The 17,279-nt window shown below is 40.7% G+C and overlaps 1 protein-coding gene and 1 long non-coding RNA gene across 6 annotated transcripts; one reads left to right on the forward strand and one right to left on the reverse strand.

Annotated features, from left to right (window-relative positions):
• Window positions 1-1,140: 1,140 nt before the first annotated feature.
• On the reverse strand, window positions 1,141-14,662 carry casp2 (caspase 2, apoptosis-related cysteine peptidase). 5 transcript variants are annotated; one of them, XM_046045289.1, is made up of 12 exons: window positions 14,524-14,662; window positions 13,792-13,955; window positions 12,750-12,920; window positions 10,684-10,866; window positions 10,390-10,459; window positions 9,853-9,944; window positions 8,426-8,608; window positions 7,759-7,887; window positions 6,919-7,009; window positions 5,449-5,637; window positions 3,056-3,165; window positions 1,141-2,932 (listed from the first exon to the last, which is right to left on the reverse strand). In XM_046045289.1, the coding sequence occupies exons 2-12, from the start codon at window positions 13,939-13,941 to the stop codon at window positions 2,798-2,800; spliced, it is 1,503 nt and encodes a 500-aa protein (XP_045901245.1). In that variant the 5' UTR covers window positions 13,942-13,955; window positions 14,524-14,662; the 3' UTR covers window positions 1,141-2,797. The 5 variants fall into 5 exon arrangements, with proteins under 5 accessions (XP_045901245.1, XP_045901241.1, XP_045901242.1 ...); XM_046045285.1 differs by having other exon boundaries at window positions 5,437-5,637; XM_046045286.1 differs by having other exon boundaries at window positions 5,437-5,637; window positions 14,517-14,655.
• On the forward strand, window positions 13,681-17,274 carry LOC123968477. The gene is made up of 3 exons (XR_006824465.1): window positions 13,681-13,976; window positions 16,558-16,705; window positions 16,795-17,274. It is a non-coding gene; the product is annotated as an uncharacterized LOC123968477 (long non-coding RNA).
• The last annotated feature ends 5 nt before the right edge of the window (window positions 17,275-17,279 follow it).

Below are 17,279 nucleotides of genomic sequence, written 5' to 3' on the forward strand. Positions count from 1 at the left end.
CCTTTATTAGAACTGCAGACACCTAATAACACACACAACTTGTTGCCCTTAGCAGCACCCTCCCTGCCAGCCGGCCATTAGGTGTATGTGTGTGTGTGTGTTTGGATGGACTGTTCCTGTTTGGACAGGGGGGAGGTGGTGGGGGCTGGAAGGGCACCCCCCATAGGGCTGCCCTGCAACGTGAGCAGGAAGGTGCACATGACACCCCTTTGACAGCTCACACCTAATCAGCCAATGATGCAAGGCAATCCCCATAACACTCACATGCTAAAGCAGTCCTCCCTTAGGGGAGTTTCCTTTTTTTTTTTTTTTTTTTTTTTTAAAATCACCCACCCCCTCGTATGGTAAAAGACCCCCCTCAAGACACTTGTACGTCCCACTGTAGACCACAGTAAAGTGATCTCCATGTTGCTTAACCTCTCTCAGATGTCTGAAGGAGCTAATACAGGAAGAGAGCTAAGCGTATATGTGCTGCACATCATTTGCTAAAAGCTGAAAAGCTCACAGGCTTTCAGGGTAGACCACCCCTGCTCTGCACCCCCAGTGAGACAACATCCCACCCAGACAAGTTAATCTAAACGTCTCTAACTCATCTCATGGTTCTTCCTCTCAGGCTGATGGGACAGGGCAGCCATTATGACAACCACAAAGACACACACAGATCCCCCTTAACCCCGCCCTGCTTTGAGGTCCACACGCCAGCACGTAACAGCCTAATCTCACAGCTACAACAGAGGCCAGCGAGAAATGTGTTACTCTGACCGCCAGCGCGTGTGTGTGTCAAGGGAGAATGACTGTGGACAGCTGGCTGGGCCTCTATCTGATACACTAAGAACATTATCACTGGGTGGCAGGCAGTGTGAGGGCTACATACGTCCCAGTCACAGCACAGAGAGACCTGAGCGCAGCGGAATAGTGGGGAGCCAGTTATACAATACCTGAGAACGGAGAGGACAGGCTGTATGCTGGGAACAACACACACAAACACAGCAACAAGGTGGATCAAATAAAGTGGAGCATACACAGGAGCAGCATTAGCGCAGAGGGCTACCAGGTTTCAGCTTAAGTCAAATAAATGCAGAGGAAAATGCAGATACACTCACATGCAGCTGTAAGAAAGAAAAACAAAACAAATGTTTGTCTTGTTTGAAAACCATGGCTCGTTTATTGTATAGAACATTTGGCAGTCATTGGCGTTGACAGAAATAAATCTCTCCCGGCCCCCCCACACTGCACCTCAGCAGAGCAAGTTCTCACCCTGCAGGGAAGTTACCCTTCTATATTAACACTCCAATGCTTTTCTTTTACATTTCCTAATTAAAAAAAACAAAAACATAAGAGGAGTGAGCACCTTCCTAGACATGGGTAAACTCTACCACAAGCACCGTACAGCTTAAAAGCATCTTTGTTTACATATGGTTAACAATCAATACCGTTTTTCCACCATATATTGTTTTCTTCACTACAACACTGTTGTAACTAAACACACTGCCCCTGGTCAGGACTGTTCTCGGAAACATCAATGCATACAATGCCTTGAGAAATTGATTTCTCTGTGTGTGGGCGTGCCAAAGTGATACAACATACTGTGAAAGCTCCATGGTCATAAATTTATCTAATAGACCATCCTCACATGGTTGCCATAGAATTGTTTATGGAAGACATGTATTATCCTTATTGTATAAAATACAGTAAAATACCACTGGAGGGGGACAAACTAAATATGCAGCCCAGACATAGGGAGAAACACTATTCCGTGTTAGCGTAAAGGTCAGAGTTCATACTGTAGATGTATGACCCCACAAGTAGCACCGCATTCCCCTGGCAGCCCACCACCATGGCAGAGACAGATATATGGTAACACAGCTCACATGAAGTGAAATTTACAGCAAGTGGCTTCATAAAATTTAAGGTTAAAAAGCTGAATTTTCCTGACTCAATATCTGCAAACAAACGTGAAAAAGTAAATGACACTTGTTTTGAAGCTGCCCTGTAGGTGTTTTTCCTTGTCATGAGAGAAAAAATAAAAGCCTACTTCTCTAATGAGAGCAGGACAAAACCTGCTGCAAAGACTTTACTGTTTAAAAATCACTGTAGCTGACTATAACTAAAATAAAAGCGGTCTGCAATCATAACAGTAAAGAACTTTGAACTGCAGAGGATATGAATAATATTGATGAAAGGCAAATTATTCAAGGCATTTGTCTCTGCTGTGCTGCCCCCCGCCTGTCACTATACTAACAACAAGAAATGGTCACAACTTATTATAAACATTATATACAAATAAAGACAATGGGCCTAAAAATCCTTATAAAAACAATTTCATACAAAATAAAGCCACAAAAATAGATATGTGTACAAAATACATTTTAAGAGAGTGAAACCTCAGAGTAGCTGTGCAGTAAGAAAACAAACAAAAAAATACGATCCTGTCTTTGACTAAAAAGGATTAACATCTAAATCCTCTAACTGGCATTGACGCAGATACACAAGTAAGTTGTTTGCAAATATGTTGCCCATTTCCAAGTACATTAACATAAGCTTGCTCCTTTTTCCTTTCCAAGATTTGTGTATGGATGTGTGTGTGTGTGTGTCTGTATGTGGGTTTGTGGAGGCAGTATTTACACAGAAAATATGAATGAATAAATCCTCTGTTTGGGTGTGAAGTTGGAACAGGGGAATGTGTGAGTGTGCGGCAGTAATTGGCGTGGAATTAACAGTGGTGGGCCATTATTGAGTGGCTGTAATGCAAGGAATGGTCTGCGTGTGTTAATCTGTGTATGTGCATATTTGCACATCAATACTGGGGCTGGTACTTGGGGAAAAGGTAGAGGTCTTTACACAAAGAGCTGGTGAACTCCGACATCTCTTTACAGCGATGGTGGGCGGTGCCAGGAGCGTAACCCTCTCGCTCCTTAATACGCCCGTTGACCTAGAGACAGAAAAATCAAAGACAGGAGGATCAGAGTAATGTCTTTAAGAAGTTAACGTAATAATAAAGCATATTTTACACTGTGAATGCAGTAAATGAAATGATATAACACTTTATGTTCACCTGCACCATGATGTCTGCAAGGTGTGCGTCTCTGGCATGGAGGCGAAGTGCTGTGTTAAGTTCCTGGATAAACCAGGATCCTCTCTTGGTGTTCCGCATGGCTGCAGTGCCTTGAGGATGAAGATGTCAAACAATAACAGGCTTAATACATCGAGATAAGATGCAAAACTAACTATAAGTCATCAAACAATAATAACTGCCGTGGAAAAGTAGTAGACCAAAATAGGTGAAAGCAGAGCTCAAAGGAAATGTTATCAATCAATACGATTTTAACCCTTGACACGTTTGTCCTTAAGAGTAGGGCTGGGAAATAAAACAAAAAGGATAATGATCATGATATAATTTATCTCAATGACAATATAACAAATGTTCAATAAATATTTGATTTAATTCATTTAAAACATAAACAAATTAGTACTTAATATTTCTATTTAGATATTTATTTTGTTGAAAAAAAAAAAACGCACAAAAAAAGATTTGACTTCATTTTACTCATGCATATTTTTTGAAAAAAAGATTTGATTATAATCGTTTTGGATGTTCTATGTCAGATTTCTTAAGTGTTCCAGCGTTTGTCATGTTTTGACCATAAAGAATAGTTCACAAATGAACCATCTGGTCTCTTTAACTTTCACTCTAAAAAACTCTAGAAGTCATGTGCAAGTAGTCTGCATTCGTTTTTCACTAATGGACTGTATAATTTTGAGTTTGACTATATAAATTAAACTTGCAGTCTTGTGACAGGAGTCTTGAAGTTGTTGTGACGTTCACACTACGTTACTGATCGGTGACAGGGGGTCACACGCTACACGAGCTGACAAGGACTCTGTCACCCGACCCAGGTCTCCAAACCACATTTTGTCAAGAAAACAGGGGAAATGTGAAACAGGAAATGACGCGAACATACACACGAAACAGCTGTTTGTTGTTATTATAAAGACAAAAAATATGGGTGAAAGAATGGATTAGCACATACAGGTAGCAGGGATTGTCTGAGCTACAGAGAGAACTGGAGGGGAGTAAAAAGTGTTTTGTGGTGAAAAAGTAGCTGCCTGCTCTGCCAGCTGCCTGCTCTCATTGGCTGGATGTGGATGTCGAGTTGGCTGACTTCTCCAAATATTTGGCATGCTACATGTCTGGCAGACGTCAGCGATGTGTCAGAAATGTGTCGGGGAGCCGTTTTGTTGCGCCATTGAGTAGTTCACACATAACGACTGGTGACCACCGATCAACCGCTGATTTACTCCAGATCACAGCCTCACGGTCGCCGAGCTTTCCGAGCGGCAAATCATGCTAAAAATCGTGCAGTGTGAACTAGGCTTAACTCTGATGATAATACCAATTTATTCATATAGGCTAACAATATCATCACTCAATGAAATTGGCTATTGATGCTACTGTATAACACCACAATATTACTTAACATCTCAAACTGCAAAATGACCTGATGATGCACAAATTGAAGGTTAATTTGTCTCTGTATATAATAAGGTCAACCTTAGCGCATCAGCCATTTGGAAAAGAGTGACACTGTGCCGATCTATTGGCAGACAAATGATTGGTTGTTGTTGTGGTTCAGATTACCACGAGCTGTGCTTCTGCAAATGTGGAACTTCAATGTAATTTTCATGAATGAACACTTTCTGACATATCCGTAAGGGCGTGTAGCCCTATATGGTGTCATAGGGGCGTTAATTATGCTGATTTACCATTCTCATGACGTAACACTCAATTACACATGAAAGGCATCACGTTTACAATTGCCAAAGGCATTCATCATGTTTACACATGCCGTAACCAGTTATCTGAAGTTGGGAGCGTTAGCTGAATCTGAAGTGGTACACTAATAGGAAAACAAAAACATTCTTGCATTAGTCCCGTTGCCTTTATTGTTTTATTCCATGCACCTGGCACCTACATTATCGACAATGCAAGTTGATCACCAACAGTTTGGTTGGATATTTGGGTGTTATGCTAGTATTGGCAAATGTATCCTTGAGTTGCTAGCCTCAGGGTTAATCAGATTTCACACAGCTCCCTCTGGAGCCACAAAAGGCTTTGTACAAGTTGCATAAGAACTCCCCAAGACTTCGATGTGCAAAATCAGTGGATTTTTAAAGACTCCAATATTATTCATATTGGTTGTTGCAGATAGTTCTTGTGCAGGCTGCGTGCATTACTGGTAGAAAACAAGGGCACATTAAGCCACAGTTGGGTACAGGTGCAGAACAAACAGACAGGTGGGTCCAGACACTGTATAACCTCTCTTTTCTCATTGCATGGATTACTCTCTACTGCTTCATTTATTTTACACTTCAGATAAATAAATACCATATTTCATTAATAAGTCCTCCCCAGAATAGCAAAAGGGACAAACTTACAAATTCTCTGACCTTTGAGAGAGGCGAAGCCACAGATCATGTCAGAACGCTGGGGCAGTTTAATCCTAGGCCTACCCAGATCCCCTCTCTGTCTGGAGTTTGCATCCCCCTGTCCTTCCCTCCCAGCATCCCGCTGTTCACAGCTTGGTGAACAGGTCCTCGATGGCCCATCTATCTGCTCCACTCCACAGTCCATCTCCTCTGGAAGACAAGACAGTCTCAAATTAACCTCAAACATCCTACAGTTTTAATATCTGGTAAGAAAAAAATAGGGCTGAAGCACTCAAGCCTGGTGTCAGTGTTGAGATGCTTTTTCTCTGACTACAAACAACAGTTAGACTACAGTAGGAAAAATCTCGAGGGCACTGCTGTTTTTTTTCTGTCGCAGTCTTGACTTGATCTCAAAACGAGGACTTGTCTTGGACTCAATTTAAGGGGTGTCTTGGCTGCATCTCAGTGGAACGTTTTGATAAATCAAAAATCTAAATAGCAAATACAGTAATCAGCTCATGTAAAGCACAGTTTTTAAACTGGATTCTTGAAATTATCTCTGAAAGGAAAGCTAACATCAGTAATTTGCATGAGCCTCCATTTCTGTATGAAAAAAAACGCATCAAAACGATTTCAGCCATTTCTCCAGTGTAGTTTCATTTCATTATTACTGAAGCTATTTGCAGAGGCAGTGGCCAACCACATCTAACGGCCTTACGGCAGCAAACCTGTGGTGGGCTCTGTGGTGGAGTGAGGGAGTGTGTGAGAGTAATTAGCATTGCTCCTGAGGGGTCTCAGAGTTAGTCAAGAGTGTCATCAGCCATGTAGTCAGACCATAACCTCCATCACTAATTAGCTGGGAGCCTGGTTAAGTCACAAATTAATTACATGTTTATGGACTGTTATTATATTACTATTGTATTACGTTTTAATCTAGTCTACAACAGAACACAAATGTCAAATTTGACATATGACACCATCCACAGCATCTGGAGCTGTGTGGCTGACAGACAGCTGTGAAATTGTCACAGCTGTCCCAGTGGCCAGGAAGGTAACAGCAGACAACCTCTGGACATGTGGAGGGACAGGCAGGCATCTGTCTTTTCTTACTCTTATAGTAAAAGATTGTATTATGTTGCAGGGATCCAACTGATTTAAAATAGGTAGCGTTACAAAAATATATTCCCATCTTTATATTTGTGTATTATGATATGATCCCTTATGGGTCCGCTCCAGTGTCTTCTCCCAACCGCACATGCCCCAAATCCTGTGGACACACAGTTGGCCACTTGTATTCACCATGATGACACTACCGAAAGCTTATGACTATAAGTGATGTATGGACCTTACATCCAATGTTTAATTTATTTAGATTTGCTTACATGGCTACAATGAGTAGTCTACATGGGTTAGATATACTGTATAGGTAGGTTATGTTTCAGGTAAAATGAATGATGATAGAGGGGTGTACAGAATAAGACAGAGTCTTACCTCCTCTGCAGGCCTGGATAAAAAACATCTTGGGCTTGTTCTGCAGCAGGGGACAGTGCGCATTGTCAAAAGCTTCAAACACCCAGTCCAGCTGAAATGGACCAAGGGACACACATGTTAGATGTCAAGCTTACGTTCCTTCTCAGCCAATGCACTGAGAAGGAACAACGAACGCCACCTGGCTCTGCCATCCCTACACACAAAGCAATCTCAGTCCTAGCTGTTCTCATCTGTGACACCACGATGGTGAAACGAGCTACCACACGTCGTCAGAGCAGGGGTGTCCCTCTCAAACTTCAAGAAGCTCTTGAAAACTCATCTCTTCCGAGAACACTTCCTCTTATAACACTAACCTCCAACATGCACTTCCTGTGCCCTTCTTCTTCTATCGCCTTACAATTCTCTTGTATTGATTGCACTATTCGTTAACTCTTCTTCCTAATTCTAGTATCTTTTGTCACTTGCGGATCTCATACTTTATTGATGCTTGTATGTAGTTCCTCAAATGTAATTTGCTTTGGATAACAGCGTCCGCTAAATGAGTAAATGTCTGAAAAAGGGTTCGCATCTACCCTTGAATGGCATTATGAATCAATCAAGTTTATTTGTCACATGTAACCTTATATGATGCAGTCGGAATTACAATGAAATCTAACCCCGCCAGATCCTTTAATTTGTGTAAATTGTGAAAATGAAACAATAAATTAGTTATAGTAATAAATATATGTGTAGGACTGTGGGGGCCCTTCTAGGTAGGACCATAGTGGCCTGAGGGTAGAGCCTTCCAGAGCCTGTCAGTGCTGGCATACATCAACACAGAAAACGATCAAACAAACACACCTGCAGGAGCTGTCCATCTGTGCCATATATAGCTCCTTCGACTCCATGGGAGAGCAGACACACCACACAGCTGTCCATTGACTGGTGTTCTGGCCGTCGGCAAAAGTTCTCAATGCACGTCCTCATGCCCTACGCAAAGAATAAGGATTCATGAAAACTGCAGTTAACAAAGATAAGCATGTGTCCAAGGCTTTCAAAGTTTTCGGTTGCAAATTGCTTTTTTAATACCGAACATGTTGATAAGGCGATCACATGGTTACGATCCTTCTAGGTCTAAGTAGTAAATCCATTTAAAGTCAAGTTGTTCCCACCCCCACAGCAAAAACCCAAGCTTTGCAAAGTGTCCTTCAAAGTGTCTTTGAGCAAGACGCGGACAGCCAACACGCTTACCCATGCCAACCGTCTTAGAATAAGCTAAATGACTAAAATGTGTAAAGTGTCTTTGCTTTGTGATAACACATCGAACAGCACTGAAAATGAGCTAACAAATATGTTAAATAATTCTTACACGAGTGATTTTCTCAAATGACATAAGGTTGTTCCTCTCCCTTTTAAACTTCCCTCTTCTAGCTTTGTCAGATAAACGAGATGGATGGATTGTGTTTCAAATAACTTCCAGTAAAAAACAGTGAGCATGCATCTGTGTGTGTGTGTGTGTGTGTGTTACCTGAGCACTGAGGTCTCTGTGTACTGTAACCAGGTAGTCCAGCTCTGTGAAAACCTTCCTGAGGACCTCGTCATCCACCTCACCTCCCTTCCTAGTGTCAAGGTCGGGCGCAGCACAAGGATCAAAGGTCACGTTACTGATCACCAAAGCAAAACCACGAGGGGATGAATTCATTCTGTAAGACTGGAGGGCAGGAAATAAGAGAAAAACAAAAATAGCATGTTAAAGAAATGGAAAGGGCAAGAATGGATCAATGAGTCAGAAATAACCTCATGACAAAGCATTTGCAAAACATATGTTTCTATAAAGGGCTTTAACACTATTGTATAGTTCAGTTCAACAAACAAAAAAAATCAAATACATTACATTATACTAGTATGACTTTTTACTATGGTTGGGTATCGTTTAAAATTTTACAATACCAGTACCCTTAAAGTGATACTGATACCAATAAAGTACTTACTCGATACCTTCCATAAAATGCCACCTGTTGAAGCCATGGTAGTTGATTGGTAGCCTATTATTATTATTATTGTTGTTGTGGACAAGCAAGGTTATCTTTTTTAGGTTTTTTTTCTTGTTTCAAATAATTGTTACATAAATGTATTTGGAAATTGTATGAGATGGTTCCTCATCCTCAGCCTCACAGGTAGTAGTATGCAGGGAAGGAAGACAGTTTTGGAGTTTTTTTTATATTTGAATGAGAGAAGAGTGAAATAGTTTAGTGACCAAATAAGTTATGGGAAACAAATTTAAGGACATTTTTTGATATGTGTGTTGAAAGTAAACAATGGAAAATTATTTTGTAAATTTTTGATCAATAAACTGAATTGCACCACAAAAGTGTTTAATTGATATGATAGAACGCAGTGATCGATCAGTGATAAGTGATGTGAATAGCACATAAAAATGTACACAGAAGTGTTGTATGATACCAGAAGATGAAACCAATGGAAAGCCAAGCTTGTGTTGATAAACTTTCAACAGTGACGAACATGCCTGAGGCCGCAGCCGAAGGTGAGCGGCTGTTCAAATCACGCATGGACTTGGCACATGCAGGCCTTTTTTTATTTATACAGTTTATGGTGCAGGCACATGTAGGGGGAAAAAAAGGTTTGCTCTTCTCTTTCTTTCGGTGTGTTGTTTGTGTGTTTGGCTGCAAGCAAACACCTACAAATAATAATTTTTTGCTAGAATCTGGTTACAAAAAGTATCAATTTCGATTCTACTTGATACTGGGCTGATTCAGACGATACCATAAAAGGTACCGAGTAACGATGCCCATCCCTACTTTTTACAAATAAAATACATATAATACAATAAATACATATATAGGGACTCAAGTCTTTCAAAGGGCCGCAGGTAATAAATAACTAAAAAAGAAAGCAACCTGTTGAACTGAAACTTGATTAAGAGGAGTATTTTACCTGTTGGCAGTGAGAAAGGTAAAAATCAGGAGTGCACGGGAGTACAGGAGTGTTGATGGGACTATCTGCATCAAGACTAAACTCCATGGACTCTGCCACACACACAAACACAGACACACAATGTTAAACTGTGCTTGTTACAAATGAAATTGCTGATACAAGTTTTCACACCATCGTGTGTTCCCACCAGCACTTGTATGACAACAAACTTTGTATTGCAATGCTGTGAATGAGTCACTCCTGGGGCGTGGTGCCTGTAGGTATGGACTATAAAAAATGCTATAACCACCACACTCCTACACTTGGGATTATACAATGAACAGTTCACACACAGTAAAGTCTCTCAAGCTGCTGCTGGCTACAAAATGTTTTTGTGTGAAGTATTTTCAATTATCTGTCTATTTAAACTGGACAACAGATAAAGCCTTATCTCCGGACACCACCCCCAATGTCTCCACGGAAACAGAACAATATTGCCGACAACATGGGACACCTATTTTTTTTCCTGAATGCAGGCTACATTGCAGTATAACTCACCATGTGTCCTTGCTTTCTTGGCAGGGATTCCTTCTTGAGTGGGAAGTGGAAGAGAGGAGCCCACAAACCTCTGAAATTTAAAATCACGCACAAATTATGAATGACTAAACATCAGCTGCTTAAGACAAAAAAACTAAGATTTTGATCTTTGCTGTGGCAGCTACTGATGCTTGGTGTGGGAATGAGACAACTGCAATCATAACTTAACTATTAAGGAATCTCCTGCCTGCTGTTTGACTACCTCAGCAGGTCATCTGGTTGTCTAACAAGATGGATGTGGTTTGTGATTCTCACATCTGTCGACTTATCTCTTCCTCCTTTCTTCATCCTTTGTCTCTCTGTCCTCCTGTCTTCCTCCGTGACTGGGACCAACCCTCTGAATGATGACTCTGAGCATGGGCTGCTATCTGAGGCTTGGACTGGACATGACGAGGTGCTGCTCACCTCACTCTTTTCTTCTCTGTCTACAGACGATGTGTGAGACTGTGAGCAAGTACAGTATCTCACAAAAGTGAGTACGCCCCTCACATTTTTGTAAATATCTGATTATATCTTTTCATGTGACAACACTGAGGAAATGACACTTCTACAATGTAAAGTAATGATTGTATAGCTTGTATAACAGTATAAATATGCTGTCCCCTCAAAATAACACATCACATAGCCATTAATGTCTAAACCGCTGGCAACAAAAGTGAGTACACCCCTAAGTGAAAATGTCCAAATTGGGCCCAATTAGCCATTTTCCCTCCCCGTTGTCATGTGACTCGTTAGTGTTAGGAGGTCTCAGATGTGAATGGGGTGCAGGTGTGTTAAATTTGGTGTTATCGCTCTCACACTCCTTCATACTGGTCACTGGAAGTTCAACAAGGCAAATAACTCTCTGGGGATCTGAAAAAGAACTGTTGCTCTACATAAAAATGGCCTAGGCTATAGGAAGATTGCCAAGACTCTGAAACTGAGCTGCAGCACGGTGGCCAAGACCATACAGCTGTTCAACAGGACAGGTTACACTCAGAACAGACCTCGCCATGGTCGACCAAATCCAGAGATTGTCTTTGGGAAATAGACGTATGAGTGCTGCCAGCATTGCTGCAGAGGTTGAAGGGGTGTGGGGTCAGCCTGTCAGTGCTCAAACAATACACTGCATGAGATTGGTCTGCATGGCTGTTGTCCCAGAAGGAAGCCTCTTCTAAAGATGATGCAGAGTTGCTGAAGACAAGCAGACTAAGGACGTGGATTACTGGAACCATGTCCTGTGGTCTGATGAGACCAAGATAAACTTATTTGGTTCAGAAGGTGTCAACAGTGTGTGGAGGCAACCAGGTGAGGAGTACAAAGACAAGTGTGTCTTGCCTACAGCCAAGCACGGTGGTGGGACTGTCATGGTCTGGGGCTGCATGAGTGTTGCCGGCACTGGGGAGCTACAGTTCATTGAGGGAACCATGAATGCCAACGTGTACTGTGACATATTGAAGAACATGATCCCCTCTCTCCTGAGACTGGGCCGCAGGGCAGTATTCCAACATAACGACCCCAAACACTCCTCCAAGAAGACCGCTGCCTTGCTACAGAAGCTGAGGGTAATGGTGATTGACTGGCCAAGCATGTCTCAGACCTAAACCTTATTGAGCATCTGTGGGGCATCCTCAAACGGAAGGTGGAGGAGCGCAAGGTCTCTAACATCCACCAGCTCCGTGATGTCATCATGGAGGAGTAGAAGAGGACTCCAGTGGCAACCTGTGAAGCTCTGAACTCCATGCCCAAGAGTGTTAAGGCAGTGCTGGACAATAATGTTGGCCACACAAAATATTAACACTTTGGGCCCAATTCGGACAATTTCACTTAGGGGTGTACTCACTTTTATTGCCAGCGGTTTAGACATTAATGGCTGTGTGATGTGATACTTTGAGGGGACAGCATATTTACACTGTTATATAAGCTGTACACTCACTACTTTGTAGCAAAGTGTCCTTTCTTCAGTGTTGTCACATGAAAAGAGATAATCAAATAATTACAAAAATGGGAGGGGTGTATTGCCTATTTGGAGATACTGTATAATTGAGCTGACAATTATGCAAGCTTCTCATATAAGACAAATAAAGTTCTGTCTAAGTCTTGTGAAAATGTCAACAGTGACGATGCCTGCAGTAATCTTTGTTTAGGAGGTTATAAGCACGCCGCTAACCTCTTATAGTTTCTGTTGTCTGCATGACTAGTCGCCCTGCTTCTACCTCTGGGTCTTCTTCAGTATGAATACTCTGAGCAGAAAACAGTCCAAGAACTGCACTAAGTCTGGTAAGAATCTGCTCTGTATACTGTAGCTGTGTGTGGTGATGCTTGATGAAATGCACACTCACCTCTACATGTGTCTCTCTGCTGTCTTTTTCTTGTGATTGTGTGAGCAGGTCACACAGGTGCTGCTGTTCAGTTTCTTGCAGAGCTGAGCAAAAGCTGGTAAAGGCTCTGGGCCCTCTCTTTGGTAAGAGTAGTAGTAACTGCCAGCTTCGTTCCTGAGATGTTGGTTTAGCCTAGATTAGAGGAGACTACATCAGAAAACTAACTAAATCACTGACAGTATGAAAATTGTAAATCAAATGCACTATTATCGTTGCCAACTGTTGACTCTCTACAGTTAAGTGTCACCAAGATCTGTCTAAATAAAATGGCATGCACTCAAGCAGACATTGGTTGTTTTAATGGGGGCATCTTCAGGGGTAATGAGCATGGTCAGGTAGGAAGAAATCCTTGCATTCACATGGAATTGTTTCAAAACTAGTTGGCTTTGTCTTGGGCATCAGTGCCGCATAAGGCTGCAGTAACAGTAACACATATGGACTTTACACTCTCATACATCATACAGTCCACACCACACATTTACAAAACGTTGCACAAGTATCTGAGACACTACACCTGTCAGTACTTGATTACAAGGTAAGTAGAACCAGAGTGATATGAAACCTCTGAATAATTCTAGTCACTTGCACTTGAGCTCAAAGCAGTGAACAATAGAACTGTTATAATGGTATGCAGTTTAGCCAAGAGATGAATTTAAATTATTTTTAAAGGCCTAAATAAGTGAATGTATATTGTATTTTACAATAAAAAAAAATATTAATTATTAATTTATTTATCATATTTTTACACCTCAAATTTATCACAGGACCCCTCAGGGACTTTCTCCCAGGTCGTGAAACCTCAACCTTTCCCAAAACTGCTGGCTGCCAAGCAACAACCAACTCACAGCAAGTTAAACTGGTGTTTCTAATATTTAATGTTTAGAAGGCTGACTCAAGTTACAGATTAACATCTGTGAACTGTCATTTGATCTATCTTTTGTTGAGCTTTATTACATGAGGGTCCTGCATGAATCGATATCCATATATCGGTCTGTTCACATACCATAATTCTCTCTGCCATGCTCTCGGTTAGGATGTCGTCTGCCTGCAAGGACTGAATGAGCAGCTCATCCACCACCAGCTGCTTGCAGAGAATAGCAGAGCGTTTCCGCAGAGCCCGTCTGTCCCGCTCCAGCATGCCACACTCCAACATTTTGCCCCAACAGACTGAGTAACGTTATAGGACAGGTAACAAGACACATGAACTTCCGTAACAATAAAACCACAGTATAACGAAGTGACAGACAATGTCAACAAACCTCAGCGTGCTGCCACAAGTGTGGTCTTTCCCTTTATTTTTTCTCTTTTTTTTTAAACTTTAAATAGCAACGAGACAGTAAAGTCGTACCCTTCACTTTTTGGGGGATCAATCGGACATGTTTTCCAAATAGTTGTACAATAGTTAACGTATCGCCACAAAACAGTGAATGAACAATGTACTTTTAAAAGCCATAACAAAACCACTAACAATACTAGCTGAACAACGCAGGTGTATAAAAGGAGCAGCGAACTAATGAGTTAACGGTAACTAACGTTAAATGTATAGCTTTATATTATCATATGAAAAAAACGTCACGATGCAAGAGACTGTAGTTAAACAATGTAACGTTACAGTTAAACGTTGATGGCTAATTACCCCCGTGCTAACTAGCTAGCTAGCTCATATAGGGATTGCTTTTTTTTTTTCTTTCATTAAAGTGAGAGAAATGTAATTCCTCCCAAACCTACTTCTTACCGTTCCTCTGTCTCTACAACACAACACCAAACTGTCCAGAACAACAACAAAGTGTCGAAGCGTTTAACACTATTTCACGCAAATTAACAACATCCCGTCCTCAGTCCACAAACCAACTTCCGCGGGGTATTCAGTGACAAAATGGTTGCGGGCGGGGCTACAAGTCGTTGTTTTGGATTCTGACCAATGAGAGCAAAATACAATTTGAGTGGCGTTTCAGATCTCCAATCACCGGGTTTCTTACAGACAGGTTCCACCCATTGAAGTGAACCTACTGTAAGGCAGAGGATTCAAGGGCATTTTGAATTTGAATCTGTTTTCTGTAAATAAGTAGCCAATTGATAAGGAGCACTTTGAAGATAGGGCAAACAGTCCACTAATAAAAAAAAAACTATTTAACTGGAAGAGGATGGACTGATTTCGGCTCAAAAGGGAAAAAAACGCAGTAGGATTCAAAATAAACTGATTTCCAAAAATTATAGTAGCATGATCATAATATCAAATTTAATTAAGATTATGTAATTAACAGTGGTGGAATGTAATATGCCATTTACTCAAATACTTTACTTAGTGAAATGTTGGGATACTTATACTTTACTTTAGTGTTTCTATTTAATGCTTATTTATGATTCTAATTCAGAGAAATAATGTATTTTTAATTCCACTATTCGACAGATTTTGCTGTTACATATTACACCACACAACAGAAAATAGTTCAAATTAACTTGATTAAAATGCTGCTTACACATTAAGGTAATAATCCAATAATATACAATCATATAACCCTTGGGACCGTTCTTCTATTCATTATTTAAAAAATCTTTACATTTTCTGTAAAAAAAAAAAGAAAGAAATACATGTCTGAAATCTTACATATCTCCTGTGAAAATAATTGGTATCCTCCAACCACATCAATACAGACAAAATCATCAAATTGGAGAAGAGAGATAGAGGAGATACAAAAACGGAAAAGTCCTGTAAGTAGATGAAAAGAGATGATAAACAAATTAAATGCCAGCTGTATTTGTGAAATTTCACACTGAAAGAGGTGTAACATTTTATCGAAAAGAGCTCACAAGAAAACAGCTGCAACTGGCGAGGAACTGAATTATATCCACTGCCTCAAATATATTATCATAATGACCAAAAATATAGTATTACACAGCAACATACTCTTAACCAACTTAGAGACCTCTGGAGCTGTTTCAATAAACAGTATATTAAGTCAAAAGCAGAGATGGAAAGTAACTAAGTACATTTAGTCAAGTATTGTACTTGAGTACATTTTTGAGGTACTCATACTATACTTTCCAGTTAATGTACTTTATACTTCTATTCCACTATATTTGCCTCATAGCTGTAGGTACTGTTAAGCTTAAGATTTTACATTAAAAACATTGGATAAGCTTGTACATGTGAAAATTATGCATTGTTATCTATTAAACCAAACTTCACCAATATCAATATCTGCTGGAAGCTCAAAAAGGTACAAGTATCCAATATTTTTGGAAAAGAGCACACATCTGTACAGCAGAGCATTTTTACTTTCTTTCCTGCCCCATTTATCATCTCATAACCCTTTAGATGCATCTGGTGGCCCTATATAGACCCCTCTAGGGGCTGTATAGGTTGGGAACCACTGAGCTAAACCATCTAACTTCTCTGTATAAAGTAGCCTAGTTAAAACTAGCTCCACCATTAAAACTACAACAGCAAAGTACTGATTACACATGAATGCATCTGTAATAATCTAATAGTATAATGTTAAATAACATTCACAGAGGACATTTTTCTGCAGAGAAAGTACTTTTAATTTAGTGCTGATGAATACTTCTACTTAAGTGGGGTTTTAAATTAAGTACTATTCTTTGTAATGTAGTATTTGAAATTGTGGTTTTTGTCACTCTGCCATGAGCAGGGAGGTGACAGCTGGTGTGTATGTGTTTGAGTTATTTTGTCATTTTTGAATGTGTGAGAGATGCTTGGTGGGTTTTTGTTTTGTCTGTCTACATGTGGTGTCTTCCTCTCCCTCAGGGCAGAATTGTGGGCCTTATCTCTGGGAGCTGGGTGTGTTCCCCCAGCTGCAGGCAATCAGCATTTCACACACCTGTCTCCTATGATCATCTGGGCTGGTTTATGTACCCTGCCATCTCCACAGTTCCCTGCTGGATTTTTAAGTCTTGTAGGTAATGTTACGACCTGCCTGACCTGCCTAACCTGCCCTCTGCCCTCTGCCCTCTGCCCTGACTGTTTTCCTGTGCCCTGTTTTAGTGTCTTTTGGAGACCCTGCCCTGCCCTGGAGTCGCTCAGTCACGGAGAACGCCTGGCTGGAGATCTCTCCACAGTAGACGCTCTTCCCATTCAGCCCTGTTACCCGCCTTACCTGCCTTTGCTCTTACCTGCCCCGCCACACCGGAGGAACCTACCTCCTGCACCAAGCCTTTCAACCATATCTTGTGTTCAATAAACTGAGTAAATATCCTTCCGAGCTGAGTTCTTGTTTGCATTTGGGTTCGAGCCACAAAATCCCTGACAGTTTTAGCACTTTTAATTAACTGATCTGAGTACTTCTTCCACATCTGGTTAAAAAAAAAAAAAATACGCATTTACATTAAAAAATTCACTTTTATCAGTTTGATTGATAATTACCCTGCATACCTCTTTCACCAATCATACAAGCATTATTTGATTAAGATACACAGTTCCATAGAAATGTAATTTGTATCATTTGACACCCCATCTCTGTTAGTCTTTTT

The sequence above is a fragment of the Micropterus dolomieu genome, linkage group LG03 (genome assembly GCF_021292245.1).
Source record: "Micropterus dolomieu isolate WLL.071019.BEF.003 ecotype Adirondacks linkage group LG03, ASM2129224v1, whole genome shotgun sequence".
Classification (NCBI taxonomy): Eukaryota; Metazoa; Chordata; class Actinopteri; order Centrarchiformes; family Centrarchidae; genus Micropterus; species Micropterus dolomieu.

Bases quoted from the DNA above. Each gene is read 5' to 3' on its own strand.
- casp2 (XM_046045285.1), bottom strand. From the start codon at position 13,941: ATGTTGGAGTGTGGCATGCTGGAGCGGGACAGACGGGCTCTGCGGAAA. The intron at 10,867-12,749 runs GTGAGTGTGCAT...TCACAGTCTCAC, and splicing joins GCAGAGAGACACATGTAGAG to ACATCGTCTGTAGACAGAGA. The intron at 8,609-9,852 runs GTAAAATACTCC...CCTGCCCTCCAG, and splicing joins ACCTTTCTCACTGCCAACAG to TCTTACAGAATGAATTCATC.